The sequence below is a fragment of the Equus caballus genome, chromosome 15 (genome assembly GCF_041296265.1).
Source record: "Equus caballus isolate H_3958 breed thoroughbred chromosome 15, TB-T2T, whole genome shotgun sequence".
Taxonomy (NCBI): Eukaryota; Metazoa; Chordata; class Mammalia; order Perissodactyla; family Equidae; genus Equus; species Equus caballus.
This window is the reverse complement of record NC_091698.1, coordinates 84,089,584-84,104,298: the sequence shown is the minus strand read 5'-3', so window position 1 is coordinate 84,104,298 and position 14,715 is coordinate 84,089,584. Positions and strand designations below refer to the sequence as shown.

At 36.5% G+C, this 14,715-nt stretch overlaps 1 protein-coding gene across 3 annotated transcripts in view; it reads left to right on the top strand.

Moving 5' to 3' along the window:
* Positions 1 to 14,715, top strand: part of BABAM2 (BRISC and BRCA1 A complex member 2) — a 420,515-nt gene that overhangs the window by 87,069 nt on the left and 318,731 nt on the right. Inside the window, exon 1 of one of the 3 annotated variants that reach the window (XM_070235639.1) lies at positions 8,841 to 9,526. The exons of the other annotated variants lie outside the window; for them this stretch is intronic. Coding sequence (XP_070091740.1) covers positions 9,434 to 9,526 — 93 coding nt within the window. The 5' untranslated portion in view covers positions 8,841 to 9,433. Of the gene's footprint in view, positions 1 to 8,840; positions 9,527 to 14,715 lie in introns of those variants that run through there. 3 annotated transcript variants of the gene reach the window in all.

Sequence of the window (14,715 nt, the reverse complement as noted above, 5' to 3'; positions counted from 1 at the left end):
AGACAAAATGTCTCTTTTTTTCCCTTCTCAAGTTCAATTTTGCTATGATGCCTAGACTAGAAGAGGTTTTATTGTTGTTCAAAACTAGGTTCTTAGTTTTATTTTTTTGGAAATTTTTTGTCATATTAAAGTTTTGTAATTAAAAGTTTTGATGAATTACTTTGAAATCTTGATCTGTCCCTTTTTTAAAAGGGAGATATTAAACAGGAAGTATTAATTCAAACCTAAAGAATTACCTTAAATTTTAGAACACAGCTGTAAAAAAAACAAAAGTTGGTAAGAGTAGCATAGGTTTTTTGCAAAATTTCTAATAATTACACATACACTGTTACTTGAGTTGATTTTTAAAAAACTTGTAGTTTAAGTCTGGCCCCTTTAGATGCTGTCTGTTCTCTATTCACCCCATATTGGAGCTGAGGGGCTTCCCTGGAGAAAATGAGGCAGAAGTATCCCTACGGACTTTATTAAATCTGCCCAGTGAGGGTGGCACGTGTTAAATACCAAAGATGTATCACAGGCCAAGTGCTCCAGTTATTTAAAGAAGGTTGTCAGAAAGGCCTTTGTAGTATAGGTGAGACTGGTACTCATGCTTGAAGAATGGAACAAAAGTCGGGAGCATGGCAGCGAGATTTCAAGTAGGGGAGAGGACATAAACCAATGATGTGTATAATATATTGTAGACGAAGGTACTACTGCCAGGTTTGCTGAAATCTAAGTTAACGTAAAGGAAGGCTAGAAAAGCTTAGCAAGATAAATTGGGATGAGATTGTGGAGTGCATTGAATGCTAGGTTAAGAGCCGTTGAAGGAAATGATAATTGAAGAATCATGTAACAGCAATGTGATCAATATGAGGGATTAAGGAGAGATTGAGGACTCTTGCAAAAATCCAGAGGGGAAAAGAAGGGGCTTTGAGCTAGATGATGCAAGAGGGAACACTATGACGGGTAAGAAGTATACATATGTTTACAGCTGTTTTTGGAATTGTCTTTAAAATTTGCAAGTCATGTCTTCAATATTGGCAAGTAAAGTGAGAGTATAGACTTTAAAAGCTAGAAAGGTTCATCTTATTCCACTTTTCTATTTTAGTATTGAGGAAATTGACCTAGATTTATATAATTGTTTTGGAGTTGATATTATAACTCTACCCTTCTGATATTTAGTCCCTGAGTGAAGTTATCACAAATGTTTTTGAGAAATTAGCTGAAAAAGAAGTGCCCCCAAATCAAAGCATTATATCTGAGAGAAAGATTACAAATCTAGGGGAACCACCTTCTCTTTAGCTGTAGTTAATCTGAGGCCTCAGGCAGGCTACCCAGAGTTTCTTCATGGACCAATGGGCTGGGAAAGCCTAGATAAGCAAGCAGGGTATACCCTCCACTAGCTGGGTGACGTCCACAGAGCCCTGGAGGGTGCCCTTGATGTTCACTGTCATCTGGCTGACACACTAGGACAGAATAAACGACAAGGCCTGATCTTCAGCAGACATTTGCCTGAGCGCAGCATGCCTCTGAAGGACTTTTCACTCAATTGTTAACAGATTCTGGTTTAATTCTTAGATTCACTTTAGACTTTTTCCTCCCTTCTTGAAGTGCTCAGAGCACAGTCACTAATAACCTGATTAGTTTGTATATGGTTCCAAATGAGGGGGGGATTACATATTTCATCACCCGCAGAGTGGAAAACAGAATGCCTAGACTTCTTGAATTTTTCCACTGAAGTACTAATTGTGGAAGGGAATGAATGTGTACCCTTGGAATCTGGGAGTATAGTTCACAGTAGCTCCTATGGCAAGTACGAATTTGCTGGAAGTTTCTGGGTTTTATCTTAAAACTTCATGAAAATTTTACATTTGATATTACAATACCTGTATTTTTTAATATAAAAGTCTATTAAATTGTAAATATCTGAGAAAAAGATGGACTCTCCAATGTGTCCCAGTTTGAGAAATGTAATTTTAAAGAATATATGTGATCTTTTATTTATTCAATTTATTTAAACCTGCTCTTTTCCAAAAAAGGATTTGAAGTAGCTTAAATAAAGGATATACATAGGTTAATAAAAATATGTGAGGTACTCTAATCGGTCAGATCCTAGGTTGCCTCTTTCTTAGCTCAAATTCTTTATTCAGAGAGGTGAGTTCCAAAAAGGACTTTGAGATTCTTAGATGAATGGAAAATATTAGATAGCTACCAGATCTAGAGATAGGTATCTCATTGATACCAGAGAATCATAAAATCAGTGAGTTAGGGTCTCAGTGGTCCTGTGGTTCCCACTGCGGCTATACTTTAGGATAATTTAGGAAGCCTGTTAAAAATACAGATTCCTGGACCCCACCTGGACATACCAAATTAGAGGCTTTAGGAAGTCAAAGAGTCAGTAAATTCCCTGGGTGATTTTTATGTAGTTTGTGAACTGCTATTGGGAACCACTAATTGAATCCTTCTTTTACAGTAATATCTCCAACAGAAGACCATTTAGCATTTAATATTATTTCCAGTGAGGTAGCATTTTTCATTTTGGGGACAGCTCTAATTTTTTTTAATAACAGCTTTATTGAGACATAATTTATATGCCATAAAATTCATCCATTGAAAGTGTGTAATTCAATGGTTTTTAGTGTATTCACAGAGTTGTTCAATCGTCACCACAGTCAAATTTAGAACATTGTCCTCACCCCTTCTATTAGCAAATAACCCCAAAACTATTAGCAATCATTTCCCTATTTCCCCACCCCTTCCCATGTCAACTCTAGGCAATAACTAATCTACATTCTGTCTCTATGGATTTGCCTGTTCTGGACATCTCGTATAAATGGAATCATACAATATGTAGTCCTTTGTGACTGACTCCTTTCACTTAGTATTCTGTTTTCAATGTAGTATGTATCACTACTTAATTTTTTTATTACCAAATAATATTCTGTTTTATGCATATATCACATTTTATTTATCCGTTGTCAGTTGATGGACAATTGGGTTGTTTCCATGTTTTGGCTATTATCAATACGGCTGTTGTGTGGACATATTTTTATTTCTTTTGGATATATCCCTAGGAGTGGAATTGCAGTGTCAAATGGTAACGCAAGTTAACTTTTTGAAGAACTCCAAGACTTTTTCCAGAGTGGCTGTACATTTTGCATCCTTACCAGCAGGGTGTGAGTGTTCCAGGTTCTCCACATCCTCACCAACACATGTTAATATCTGTCTTTATATATAGCCATCCTAGTGGATATGAAGTGGTGTCTCATTGTGTTTTTGATTTGTATTTCCCTGATAGCTAATGATGTTTTGTATCTTTTCATGTGCCTATTGGCCCTTTGTATATCTTTTTTGGAGAAATGTCTATTCAAATCCTTTGCCCATTTTTAAATTAGGTTGACTTTTTATTGTTGAGGTGTAAGAGTACTTTGGGTACAAGTGCTTTATCCAATATATAACTTGCCACAATTTTCCCCCATTCTGTGGATTGTCTTTTCATTTTCCAGGTACTATTCTTTGAAGGGGACAGTTTTACATTTTTATGAAATCCAACTTATATATATTTTCTTTTGTTGCTTGTGTTTCTGGTTTCATATCTAAGAAACCATTGCTTAGTCCAAGGTTTTGAAGATTTACTCTTATCTTTTCCTTGAAGAGTTTTAAAATGTTTGCTCTTTCATTTAGGTCTTTGATCCATTTTGAGTTAGTTTTTGTATATGGTGTGAGGTAGGGGTCTTGCTTTATTGTTTTACAAGCAGAGATCCAGATGGTCCAGCACAATTTATTGGAAAGACTGTTTTTTCCTTATTGAATTGTTTTGGCTTTCTTATTGAAACTCAATTAATTATAAATGTGAGGGTTTATTTTTGGACTCTCAATTTTATTGCCTTGATATATATTTTAAACTTATACCAGTACCACGCTATCTTGATTGCTGTGACTTTGTAATATGATTTGGAATTGGGAAGTATGAGTTTTCCAACTTTGTTCTTCTTTTCCAAGATTGCTTTGACTGTTTTGGGTTCCTCACATTTCTGTATTAGTTTTGGGATCAGCTTGTCAATTTCTGCAAAGAATCCAGCTGGGATTTTCATAGACATTGCATTGAATCTGTAGATCAAGCTAAAAATTATTGCCATCTTAACGATATTAAGTCTTTTCATCCAGGAACATGAAATGTCTTTCTTTTTTTTTTAGTCCTTCTTTAATGTCTTTTAATAATGTTTTGTAATTTTTAGAGTACAAATTTTGTACTTCTTTTGTTAAGTTTATTCCTAAGTATTTTATTTTTTTGATGCTGTTCTAAATGGTAGTTCAATTTCATTTTCAGTTGTTTCACAATACAGTTGTTACTGTATAGAAATACAATTGATTCTTGTATATTCATCTCATACCCTACAACCTAACAGCTCTAACTTTTAATGTAAAGTTTTTCTTTCTACTGAGCAAAAACCTCTTTACAGACTTATGTTCTTTATCTTTTTCTACGTTTTTGAAGTAAATCAATTTGTTGCAGAAGCTGGATGATTATGTATTTTGATACTGAGGTGTGATTATAAAATAGTGACGTTACTTTTCTTTTGATCTCATAAACTGAACTTAAATCATTTCCTAACGTAGAGTGGAAGTAGCATTGCAATAAGCTTATAGTATTTCTGGGAGCGATTTTTAAGGTCAATACTCATAAATTCTAGTAGATTTGTTAAAAATTTGCTCCTTTGCTTTACATTATATATGCTAATAATTAATTAACCAAACCGTTTAAGTCAACATTAATTGAGTGTTATGACTTAGGGCCTACGCAATGGAGATAAAGCCTGAGTTCTACTCTTGATGTGTTTCCTGGCTAGTAGGGGGAGACAGATACATGACTTTATTTAATAGACAGTGTGAGAAGATCACGTAAATACAACATAGTACATAGCAGAGGGAGCAGTTAATTTGGTTTAGGAGTGGTTGTGGCAAGTTTTTTATACACCAATGATGATCACTCAGATAATCTGTGTCTAGAAGTATTTTTCAGGGACACTTAGAAGAGTTGATTCTTGATTTGAGTGGTTGTTATTACTAGAGCTTTTTGCTGTTTGCACTTTTGCTCTGAGCCTCAAATCCTAAGCATTTGCTGATAAAAGACCTGTCCCTGCAATGTAAGTTAATTTGTCAGTGGCTCTACTTTTACTGTATTCTGTCCTATGTATTTGCCATACTGTTTTCATGTGTCATTATGAATAAGGCGTTGACTTATTGGTGCCCTCCTCTACTAAGGAAAAAGCATAAAAATGAACAAAAGACAAATTGAGGAAAATCCTATCCATGGGTATTTATTGACTGCACACATCTGACCAGCACTGTGTTATTTGGAACTGGACCTCAAGGAGGCTAAATTTTAGGGAGACAAAGATACATGAAAAGAAGTATACACAGGTATATAATTAAATGATGGAATAATTGGCACAAAGGAGTGCTAAGGGATAGTTACATAGTGTTTTCACATGCATTATATAGTGTGAGAAGAGAGGATGATCAATAAATTAAGACAGATTCCATTATAATGAAAAGGGAAAATTATTATAGGCTGGAGTTATGGGATTAAAATCAGAAGTTGGAACTTGTGCTGAACCCTATGTGATGGGTATACAATAGGTGTTATTCAATTGCTTCTCTAACCTCCTCTCCTTCCATTCTATTCTTTGCTCACTGCTCTCCAGCCACACTTGCCTCCTGGCTATTCCTTAAGTATTTGAGGACACTCCCACCTTAGGACCTTTTTATTTGCTGTTCACCGTTTTCCTGCACTTCTGCCTGGAACTCTTTCCTCACTTCTCTGAATGGCTTGCCCTCCTTCTGTCTTCAAATGTCATTATATCAGAGAGGCCTTCCCTATACAAAATAGTAATAACACTCTTCCCTTTACTCTCTTATCTTTATCATGCTTTATTTTCTTCATTGCACTTATCATCATTTGATAAACTTTTGGTTACTTATTTGTTTGGTGTCAGTCTCTGCTAGGGTGACCAATTTCCCAGGACTGAGGGGTTTTCTGAGATGTAGTACCTTTGCTGCTAAGATGGGAAAGTCCCAGGCAAACTGGGATAGAAGGTCACCATGTTTTTTCAGGAAAGAATGGAATTTGTTCTGTTCCCTGCTGTATCCTAAGATCTGGAAGCGTGCCTGGTGTGTAGAGGTGCACAATACGTGTTTGTTAGATGAACAGGTTTCCTTTAAGGTTCTGTATTCCTAAAGGAACTTTTTGGTTTCTGAGACTAGAAGTATGTTTAAGACAAAAATTTCAAAATACAAGAAAAAGATTCAGTTTTAGAGAAATTTGGGGGATAAAAATCAGCTAACATAATCTCTGAAGCAGTGATTTTCAGCCTCACTTTTGCAACACCATGTGGTATGTTCAGCCACCTCAAAGCATATTGTAAAATTCTCCCACCAAAAAGAAATAATGATAATTCATTTTAATTTAAGATAAACTTGCGTAAATGAGGAAGGGTGGATCATAAATTTAAGTGAGGAGAAGATGTTGCAATTATAGCAAGATTGGAAAGCACTGATATCTGACTTCGCAGTTTGAAGAGGTGAAGGTGATTTTGTGTAGGGGACAAGCATCTTCAGAGTAGGAAATAACCTAATGCTACCGCAGATACTGCCCACTGGTTGTATAATTCCTTCACTGACCTTTCTGCTTGTGTAGAATGTAAGTGTAGAAAGAAGTTTTGGACTAACGCCTTGTCACTTCTCCCTTGCTCTTCACTGTGCTACCTACAGAAAGACGTCTTTTGAATGTGCCCTTGCAAAATAGTGCCCATCCCCTGCAGACATGAAGTGTATGCTAAGAATGCACTAAGATGGACTGCGTGGCCCACTATCAAAAAATGTGGTGCTGCTATTCCTAGATACTTCCATGTACAACATATTTTAAAATAGAATGTTCTGTCATTTTTCAAATATCTAATTAATGCCTCATTTGAGACCTATAAAAGACTCATCTTTAGTGCTGAAGCTGAATATAGTGCTCAAGACAGATAAGTAGACAGCCTCGCCGCCTCAGATGATAAGAGCAGGGATAGAGGTATGTGCATGGGGTGCTGTGGGGACATATAAGAGGAACACTTTACCAGATCCATGTACGGTAAGTGTCAGGGACTTAGAAACATTATTTGATTGTTTGTAAATAATTTACATTTTTATGTAACTTATTGAAGAAGAGCATACCTACAGAAGAGGGTACAGATCACAAGAGTATAGCATGGCGAATTTCCAAAAAATAAACACACTAGGTAACCAGCACCTAGATCAAAAAATGGAACATATCCTGTATCCGGAAGACCCATTCATGTCCCCTTGTCTCTCTGTGACCACCTTGCCCAAAAGTAAACAGTATGCTGACTTATATCACCATTATTAATTTTGCCTCTTTTTGATCTTTATACAAATGGAATCAAAATAGTTTGTACTTGTGTGTCTGACTTCTTTCACTCAACGTTTATTTGTGAGCCTCACCCGTGTAGTTTGTTGTTGTTGTATGCTCGTCGCTCATAGTGTTCCATTGTATGAGCATACCACAGTTTATTTTTCCATTCTGCTATTGATCGACGTATAGATTATTTTCAATTTTTTGCTGTTATGAATAGTGCTACTATGAACATTCTTGTACATGTCTCATTGAATACACGTGTGCATTTCCAATGGGTGTATTCTGAAGGGTAGACTTGCTGGGTCACGTGGTATAGAAGATTAAGGAGAGGACTAATAATATATACACATATATAATTTTGAAGGCATGTGTTATGAACAAGGCTTTAAAAGAAGAGTTGTAGAAAAACTGAACATCTTGAAAGTATAAACAAGGTACATTGAAAATGAAACTTGAACAATTTATTAGTCTGAGTTCAATCAGGAGACAGAAACCGTACCAGTAATTTGAATAGGGAAAATTGAATGTAGAGAATTATTAACTACTTAAAGGAGTGAAAGAGAACTATAAAGAGTGCAAGAATAGTAGTTCTAGAGAGCAGCTATTCTAGGGCTGAGGGAGAATACTCAAGAAGGAGCAAACTTGGAAGACCCTTGGCTCACGTCTCCGCATCACCTCCTGAGGCTGAGACTCTGACCTCCTCATTGGAGACGGTGTGGCTGCAGCCCATTGGCTGATGGAGACCCTTCACTTGGGGGTGCTGCAGGCCAGAACTGTGGTGTGGCCTACTGGGTACTGGTAGGCCAAGTCTGGTGAGCAGAAATGGGCTGGGGGCCACTTAAATCGACTGGAAAGCACTACTGGGTCTCCTGCCTGCCTCTGGCGGCTGCACCATGGGAGCAGCTATGAAAAGTACACCAGAACAGGATAAGAAGCTCCTCCCTCTGTTATGCCTTGCACTGTCCCTCCGTCACTTTCTATTGGCAAGCTAAACATTGCACCAACTGGCAAAGGAAAAATGTTTACAGGATTCAGCCCCAGTTTCATAAACAGGACAAAGAAGAGTAGATTTGGGAGATGAGAGGCAATAAATGACTCGCACAACTAGATAATGCCAAACTTATCTTCCAGTTGATTGTTTTCTGCTGTATCTCATCTGTTGTTAAACCTGTCTAATGAGTTCTTAATTATAGGTAACGTATTCTTCAATTTTGTAATTCTATTTGATTCTTTTCTATAAATTCTTTGGTGGATTTATCTTTTCCCCCATAGTTTTCTCCTTTGTCTTACACATGCTAATCATATTCATTTTCAAGTCCCATGAGCCAATTCACATATCTGGAGTATCCTTGAGTCTGTTTGTTTTGCCTGCTTTTTTCTTTGGTTATCAATCATGTGGTTCTGTATTTAATGTTTCTGGTAGTTTTGAATGAATGTCGGACATTCCAGTTAAAAAACTTCAGAGGCTCCAGATGATGCCATTTTCTTCTAGAAAGAGAGTTCGTTGTCCCCTCTCATAGGTAGATAGATGTCAATTGGTCACCTTAATCCAGACAGGGACTGTGCTGAGTTGGGGCTGGTTCATGGCTTTGGTAAGGGTCTGTCTACCTTTGGTTTACTACTGTTCCTCAGGTAGAGCTCTTCAGGATTTTCATCTGAGAGCCTTCAGTGGTCAGTGTTTATATACACTTTTAAGTGCCTTGGCCTATAAAATGTATGAAAATAGAATGCCATGTTATTTAGCAAATATTCAAATACCCAAACAGTGTGAGTCTTTGCCCTGATGGATCCCAAATTCTAAATTTTGTCTTGTAAGACTGCTGATGACTCCACTCTGCTTTTCACAGTAGTTTCTTAATTTTAGCTGCTTGCCCTTGGGCTCCCCAGAATGTCTTGTGGGGAACTGCCTGCATGTTTGAGGTCTCTCAAGCCTCTGCCAAGAGTTCTGATGGCTTTTCTTAGTCCAGCAGCAGCTTTGTGACTGTGCAGAGTCTGAATTCTCAGGCTCCCTGTGGTGCCTGGAATTTGCAGATGTTCCCGAGGCGAAAGCAGAAGTCAGCTCTTCTCCCTGATGTTCTCTCTTATCTGAATTTTCAGGCCCTCCAGGTCTCACTGCTTCAGCAGGTATCAAATGCCTTTAAATAAGTATCTATATTTTATCTGACTTTCTAGTTGTTCTTACTGAGAGTGCTGGTTTGTACAAAGCTACTCCGTCCTACCTGGAAACATAAGTTAATTGTCTTATATTTTGAGAACGTATAATTTTACCCTTTACTTTTAAAGCAAAAGTACAAAAAACTTTAGTGGACCATAAAATACCACTCACCTTGTTGGCAGGAATACACACTTAATAAAGTTTATTAATAATTAGTAAAAATGTTTGATTTTAACAAAAATGTTCAGGAACATTAGTTAATAAAAATTAATAAAATGTTTGAAAACAGTACTTCTTCCTTTTTTATGAAAAACCTAGATTTTAAGTTCCAGTAGATTTTCCTAAGGTAAAAATTAGGGTAAACATTATTTAGAGATGGCATCTCTAGTTCTCTTGAGTTGAATGCAGTTTGGATTCAAAGGATACATCAATCTATGATCCAAGTTAATGTGAAAAAATTACTAGAAATTTCAATATGAAATTGGTTTATGTGCTGATGAATTAAAGACTCTATTTATACTTCTTTTTTTTTGTTTTTAAGATTTTATTTTTCCTTTTTCTTCCCAAAGCCCCCTGGTACATGGTTGTGTATTTTTAGTTGTGGGTCATTCTAGTTGTGGCATGTGGGATGCCGCCTCAACATGGCTTGATGAGCGGTGCCATGTCTGCGCCCAGGATCCGAACCGGCAAAACCCTGGGCCGCCGAAGCGGAGCACGCAAACTTAACCACTCAGACACAGGGCCAGCCCAAGACTCTGTTTATACTTCTACCATTATCTATTTTTACTTATCAGCCATTGGAAACATTTTATGAGGTAGGAAGAGTGTTGATGTTGTTATTCTTTTTAAAATGTACTTCCTAAGGGGAGATAGTGGAAGGCCTCTGGTTTAAAAATGGTGATTTATGATTTCATCTATTTTTCCAAAGGTGTTGCTATTATAACCAATTGTGGATTAAGAAGAGGAATATTGATATATACAAATATGCATACACACATAATTTTGAAGGCGTGTGTTATAAACAAGGTTTTAAAAGCACAGTTGTAGGAAAACAGAACATCTTGAAAGTACAAACAAGGTTCATTTAAAATGTTCACTCTCATAAGACAAATGAAAAAGAGGTAAACCAAGTTATTTTTTAAAATCCAGTGGCAAATACAACATTTAGCAGATGTCAGTTTTGATTTACTTGATTGAATTTGTAAAAATGCTTTTGGGAAAATGAGGTACTGAGTTGAGTGTGAAGCATTTCAGCTCAAGAATTTGCTTATCTAGAGGAATTATTTAATGATTACTTTTGAAGATTATTTATTGTATTGTGTTGGTTGTCTCTGTTTGTCATCCTCTCTTTATCATCTCCTGTCCTCTCCTGCTCTCTCCTCAAAGTGTTGGATTTTTGAATTATGAGAATGTATTTTTATTATTAATAATGTATAAAATACAGGTAAGTACCAAGAAAAACAAATCTACAATCCCGCACAATTTAGAGATGAGTATTATTAACATGTTATTAACACGTTACCCAGTGTTTTTATGTTATCTATGTCACATGTGCATATGTCCTTTACAGTCTCAATAATTTTTTCACTCTATATATTATTGTAAGCATTTCTCCTGTGACATTACAGATTCATCTGAAGTATCTTTTAAAATTGGCTTCTATTATTTTGACCTGTCCCTGTTGGTTAGTGCCTCCCCAGGAAAATACAAGATGTATCTCGAACTTTTTTTCTTTTTCTTTTTAAAATTTTATTTATTTTTTTATTGAGGTAACATTGGCTTATAACATTATATAAATCTCAGGTATACATTGTTCTATTTTGAATTCTGTGTAGAATCCATCATGTTTAACGCCCAAAGACTAATTACCATTCGTCACCATATCGTCAATGTGCTTTATTACCCCTATTTCTTTAAGTTTGTTTCTCATAGAAAACAGCCACTTAAGGCTGTTAACTAAGTGAAGTGGTTACAATTTGTGAATTCTTAATAAGTAATAGTTGGTTATGGTTAATAACTTACTAAAAAAGTCTATTAAGGGGCCGACCCTGTGGCCGAGTGGTTAAGTTTGTGCACTCTGCTGCAGGTGGCCCAGTGTTTCGTTGGTTCATATCCTGGGCGCGGACATGGCACTGCTTATCGAGCCACGCTGAGGCAGCGTCCCACATGCCACAACTAGAAGGACCCACAACGAAGAATATACAACTATGGACTGGAGGGCTTTGGGGAGAAAAAGGAAAAAATAAAAAAAAAATCTTTAAAAAAAGTCTATTAATTCATCATCATACATCTAAAGTCTATGAACAAGGATTCTACCTATGGTTCTCTTAAGAAAATAAGGGTGAAATAAAGGTTTTAGCAAAATAACATCAAAATTGTTTTTGACGAACATATGTACAACATTGAATAGGAGACTGAGAACTCTACCTTTCAAGAGGACTTTGGTTTAATTGGAGCAATAAGATTTAAACATCAAAAGAGAAATATTGTAGCAAATTGCAGTGTGTTGTCACAGCATGTTATACGTTCCTCTGTAGCACTACTCCTTGGTCCAGTAATTGTTTGTTTACATTTTTGTCTTCTCTGCCATTCCAAGAGCACCTTGAAGGTAGAGACTATATCTTATTCATCTTTAATTTGCCTAACACTTATTTGTGGTACAGGTACTTAGTAAGTACACACTTAGGTGTTTTTTAATGAATGAATATGGTAAGTATCACATTAATGGTGTAGGAGTTCTGATGAAGTAGTGATTAGTGAACCTATGCTGATCTGAGGCTTTATGGAGGAGGAAGGATTTTAGCTGGGTCTTCAAGCAGGAGCAGGATTTACAAGATGAACAGAGGGGATGGCACTGTAGGCGCGGAGACAAAGCTACAGGGAATCATCAGAAACCAAGGGTGGCATATTGGAAGCACTGAGCAAACCAGTTTCCTTGGAGGAGAATTTGCATATGCAAATAGTAGAAAGTACAGTTACAGAGGTAGATTGAAGCAAAATTGTGAAGGGTTTAGAATACATAGTTAAAGATTATTTGTTACTAGTTTAGGCTGTGATTTTAAGAAACTACTGCAGCCTTAGGTTTTATTTTGCTTTTTTAAAAATATGGTTTACACAGACATTGAAGCTTTTGTGAGATGTTTATGATCTGAAGAAGGTATTTTTCCCCCTGTGGTATTGAGGATTCCAGAAATTTTTGAAGCCTTTACTTTTTAGCCACCTGATGTTAAGTACACTTCTGGAAATAGTTATGAACTTCATGTGTATACATTAGTTTTCCAGAGGAGTCAGATTTTTATTGTACATTTTAAAAGAAAAATGTGTAGTTGATTGTTGATTATATTCTCTCAGAATCTCTAAATTGATCGCTTCTCATTCTCCACTTCTTTCAAAGGTTGGTCTTACAACTGGCTTACTTTGTGTGCTTTTGCTATACAGGGCCATATGAGAAAAGGGCTATTTATTTTTTAATAAACTTTTAATTTTAGAACTTTTAGATTTATGGAATTATTGCAAAGATAGTACAGGTATCCTTCGGTGTCCGTGGGGGATTGGTTCCAGAATGCCTGCAGATACCAAAATCCCCGGGTGCTCGAGTCTCTTACAAGATGGTGTAATGTTTGCATACAAACTATGCACATCCTTTAGTATGCAGTCATGCGTCGCTTAATGATAGGTGTGTGTTCTGAGAAATGTGTCGTTAGGTGATTTTGTCATTGTGCCAACATCATAGAGTGTATTTACTCAAACCTAGATGGCATAGCCTACTACACACCTGGGCTATATGGTTCTAATCTTATGGAACCACCATTGATTATGCGCTCCGTTGTTGACCAAAACGTTGTTATGCCACTGTACTTTAAATCATCTCTAGATTACTAATAATACCTAATACGATGTAAATGCTATGTAAATAGTTTTTATACTGTATTGTTTAGGGAATAATGACAGAAAAAGTCTGTACATGTTCAATACAGATGAAACCATCACAGGCCTTTCAATCTACAGTTGGTTGAATCCACAGATGCAGAACCGGCAGATACGGAGGGCGAGTTTCCCCTATTGTTAACATCTTACATCGCTATGATACATTTGTGACCATTAATGAATCAATATTGCTACATTATTGTTATTATTATTTTAATAATTATTTTATTGAGGTCATATTGGTTTATAATGTTGTATAATTTCAGGTGTACAATATTATATATCAGTTTCTGTATAGACTGCATCTGTATAGACCAATAGTCCAGTTTTTGTCCGTCACCATACATATGTGCCCCTTTACCCCTTTCGCCCCCCTACCCCCCCAGTAACCACTAATTTGTTCTCTGTATCCATGTGTTTATCTTCCACATATGAGTGAAATCATACTCTGTTTGTCTTTCTCTTTCTGGCTTATTTTGCTGAACATAATAACCTCAAGGTCCAACCAGGTTGTTGCAATTGGGATGATTTTGTTTTTTTTATGGTTGAGTAGTATTCCATTGTGTATCTGTATACCACATCTTCTTTATCCATTCATCAGTTGATGGCCACTTGGGTTGCTTCTATGTCTTGGCTGTTGTGAATAATGCTGCAGTAAACAAAGGGATGCATAGATCTCTTTGTATATATTGTTGATTTCATGTTCTTTGAATAGCAGTGGGATAGCTGGATTGTATGGTATTCCTATTTTTAATTATTATTATTATTTTCTTTGCTAGGGAAGATACGCCCTGAGCTAATATCTGTTGCCAATCTTCCTCTTTTTGTATGTGAGCCACTACGACAGCATGGTCTCTGACAGACGAATGGTTTGGGTCCACGCCTGGGAACTGAACCCAGGCTGCTGGAGCCGAGTACACTGAACTTAAGCACTAGGCCACTGGGGCTAGCCTTCTGTTTTTAATTTTGTGAGAAATCTCCATACTGTTTTCCATAGTGACTGCATCAGTTTGCATTCCCACCACTAGTGTATGAGGGTTCCCTTTTCTCCACATCCTCTCCAACTTTTGTTATTTTTTGTCTTGTTAATTATAGCCATTTTGACAGGTGTAAGGTGATATCTCATTGTAGTTTTGATTTGCATTTCCCTAATAATTACTTATGTTGAACATCTTTTCATGTGCCTGTTGGCCGTCTGTATATCTCCTTTGGAAAAATGTCTGTTCATATC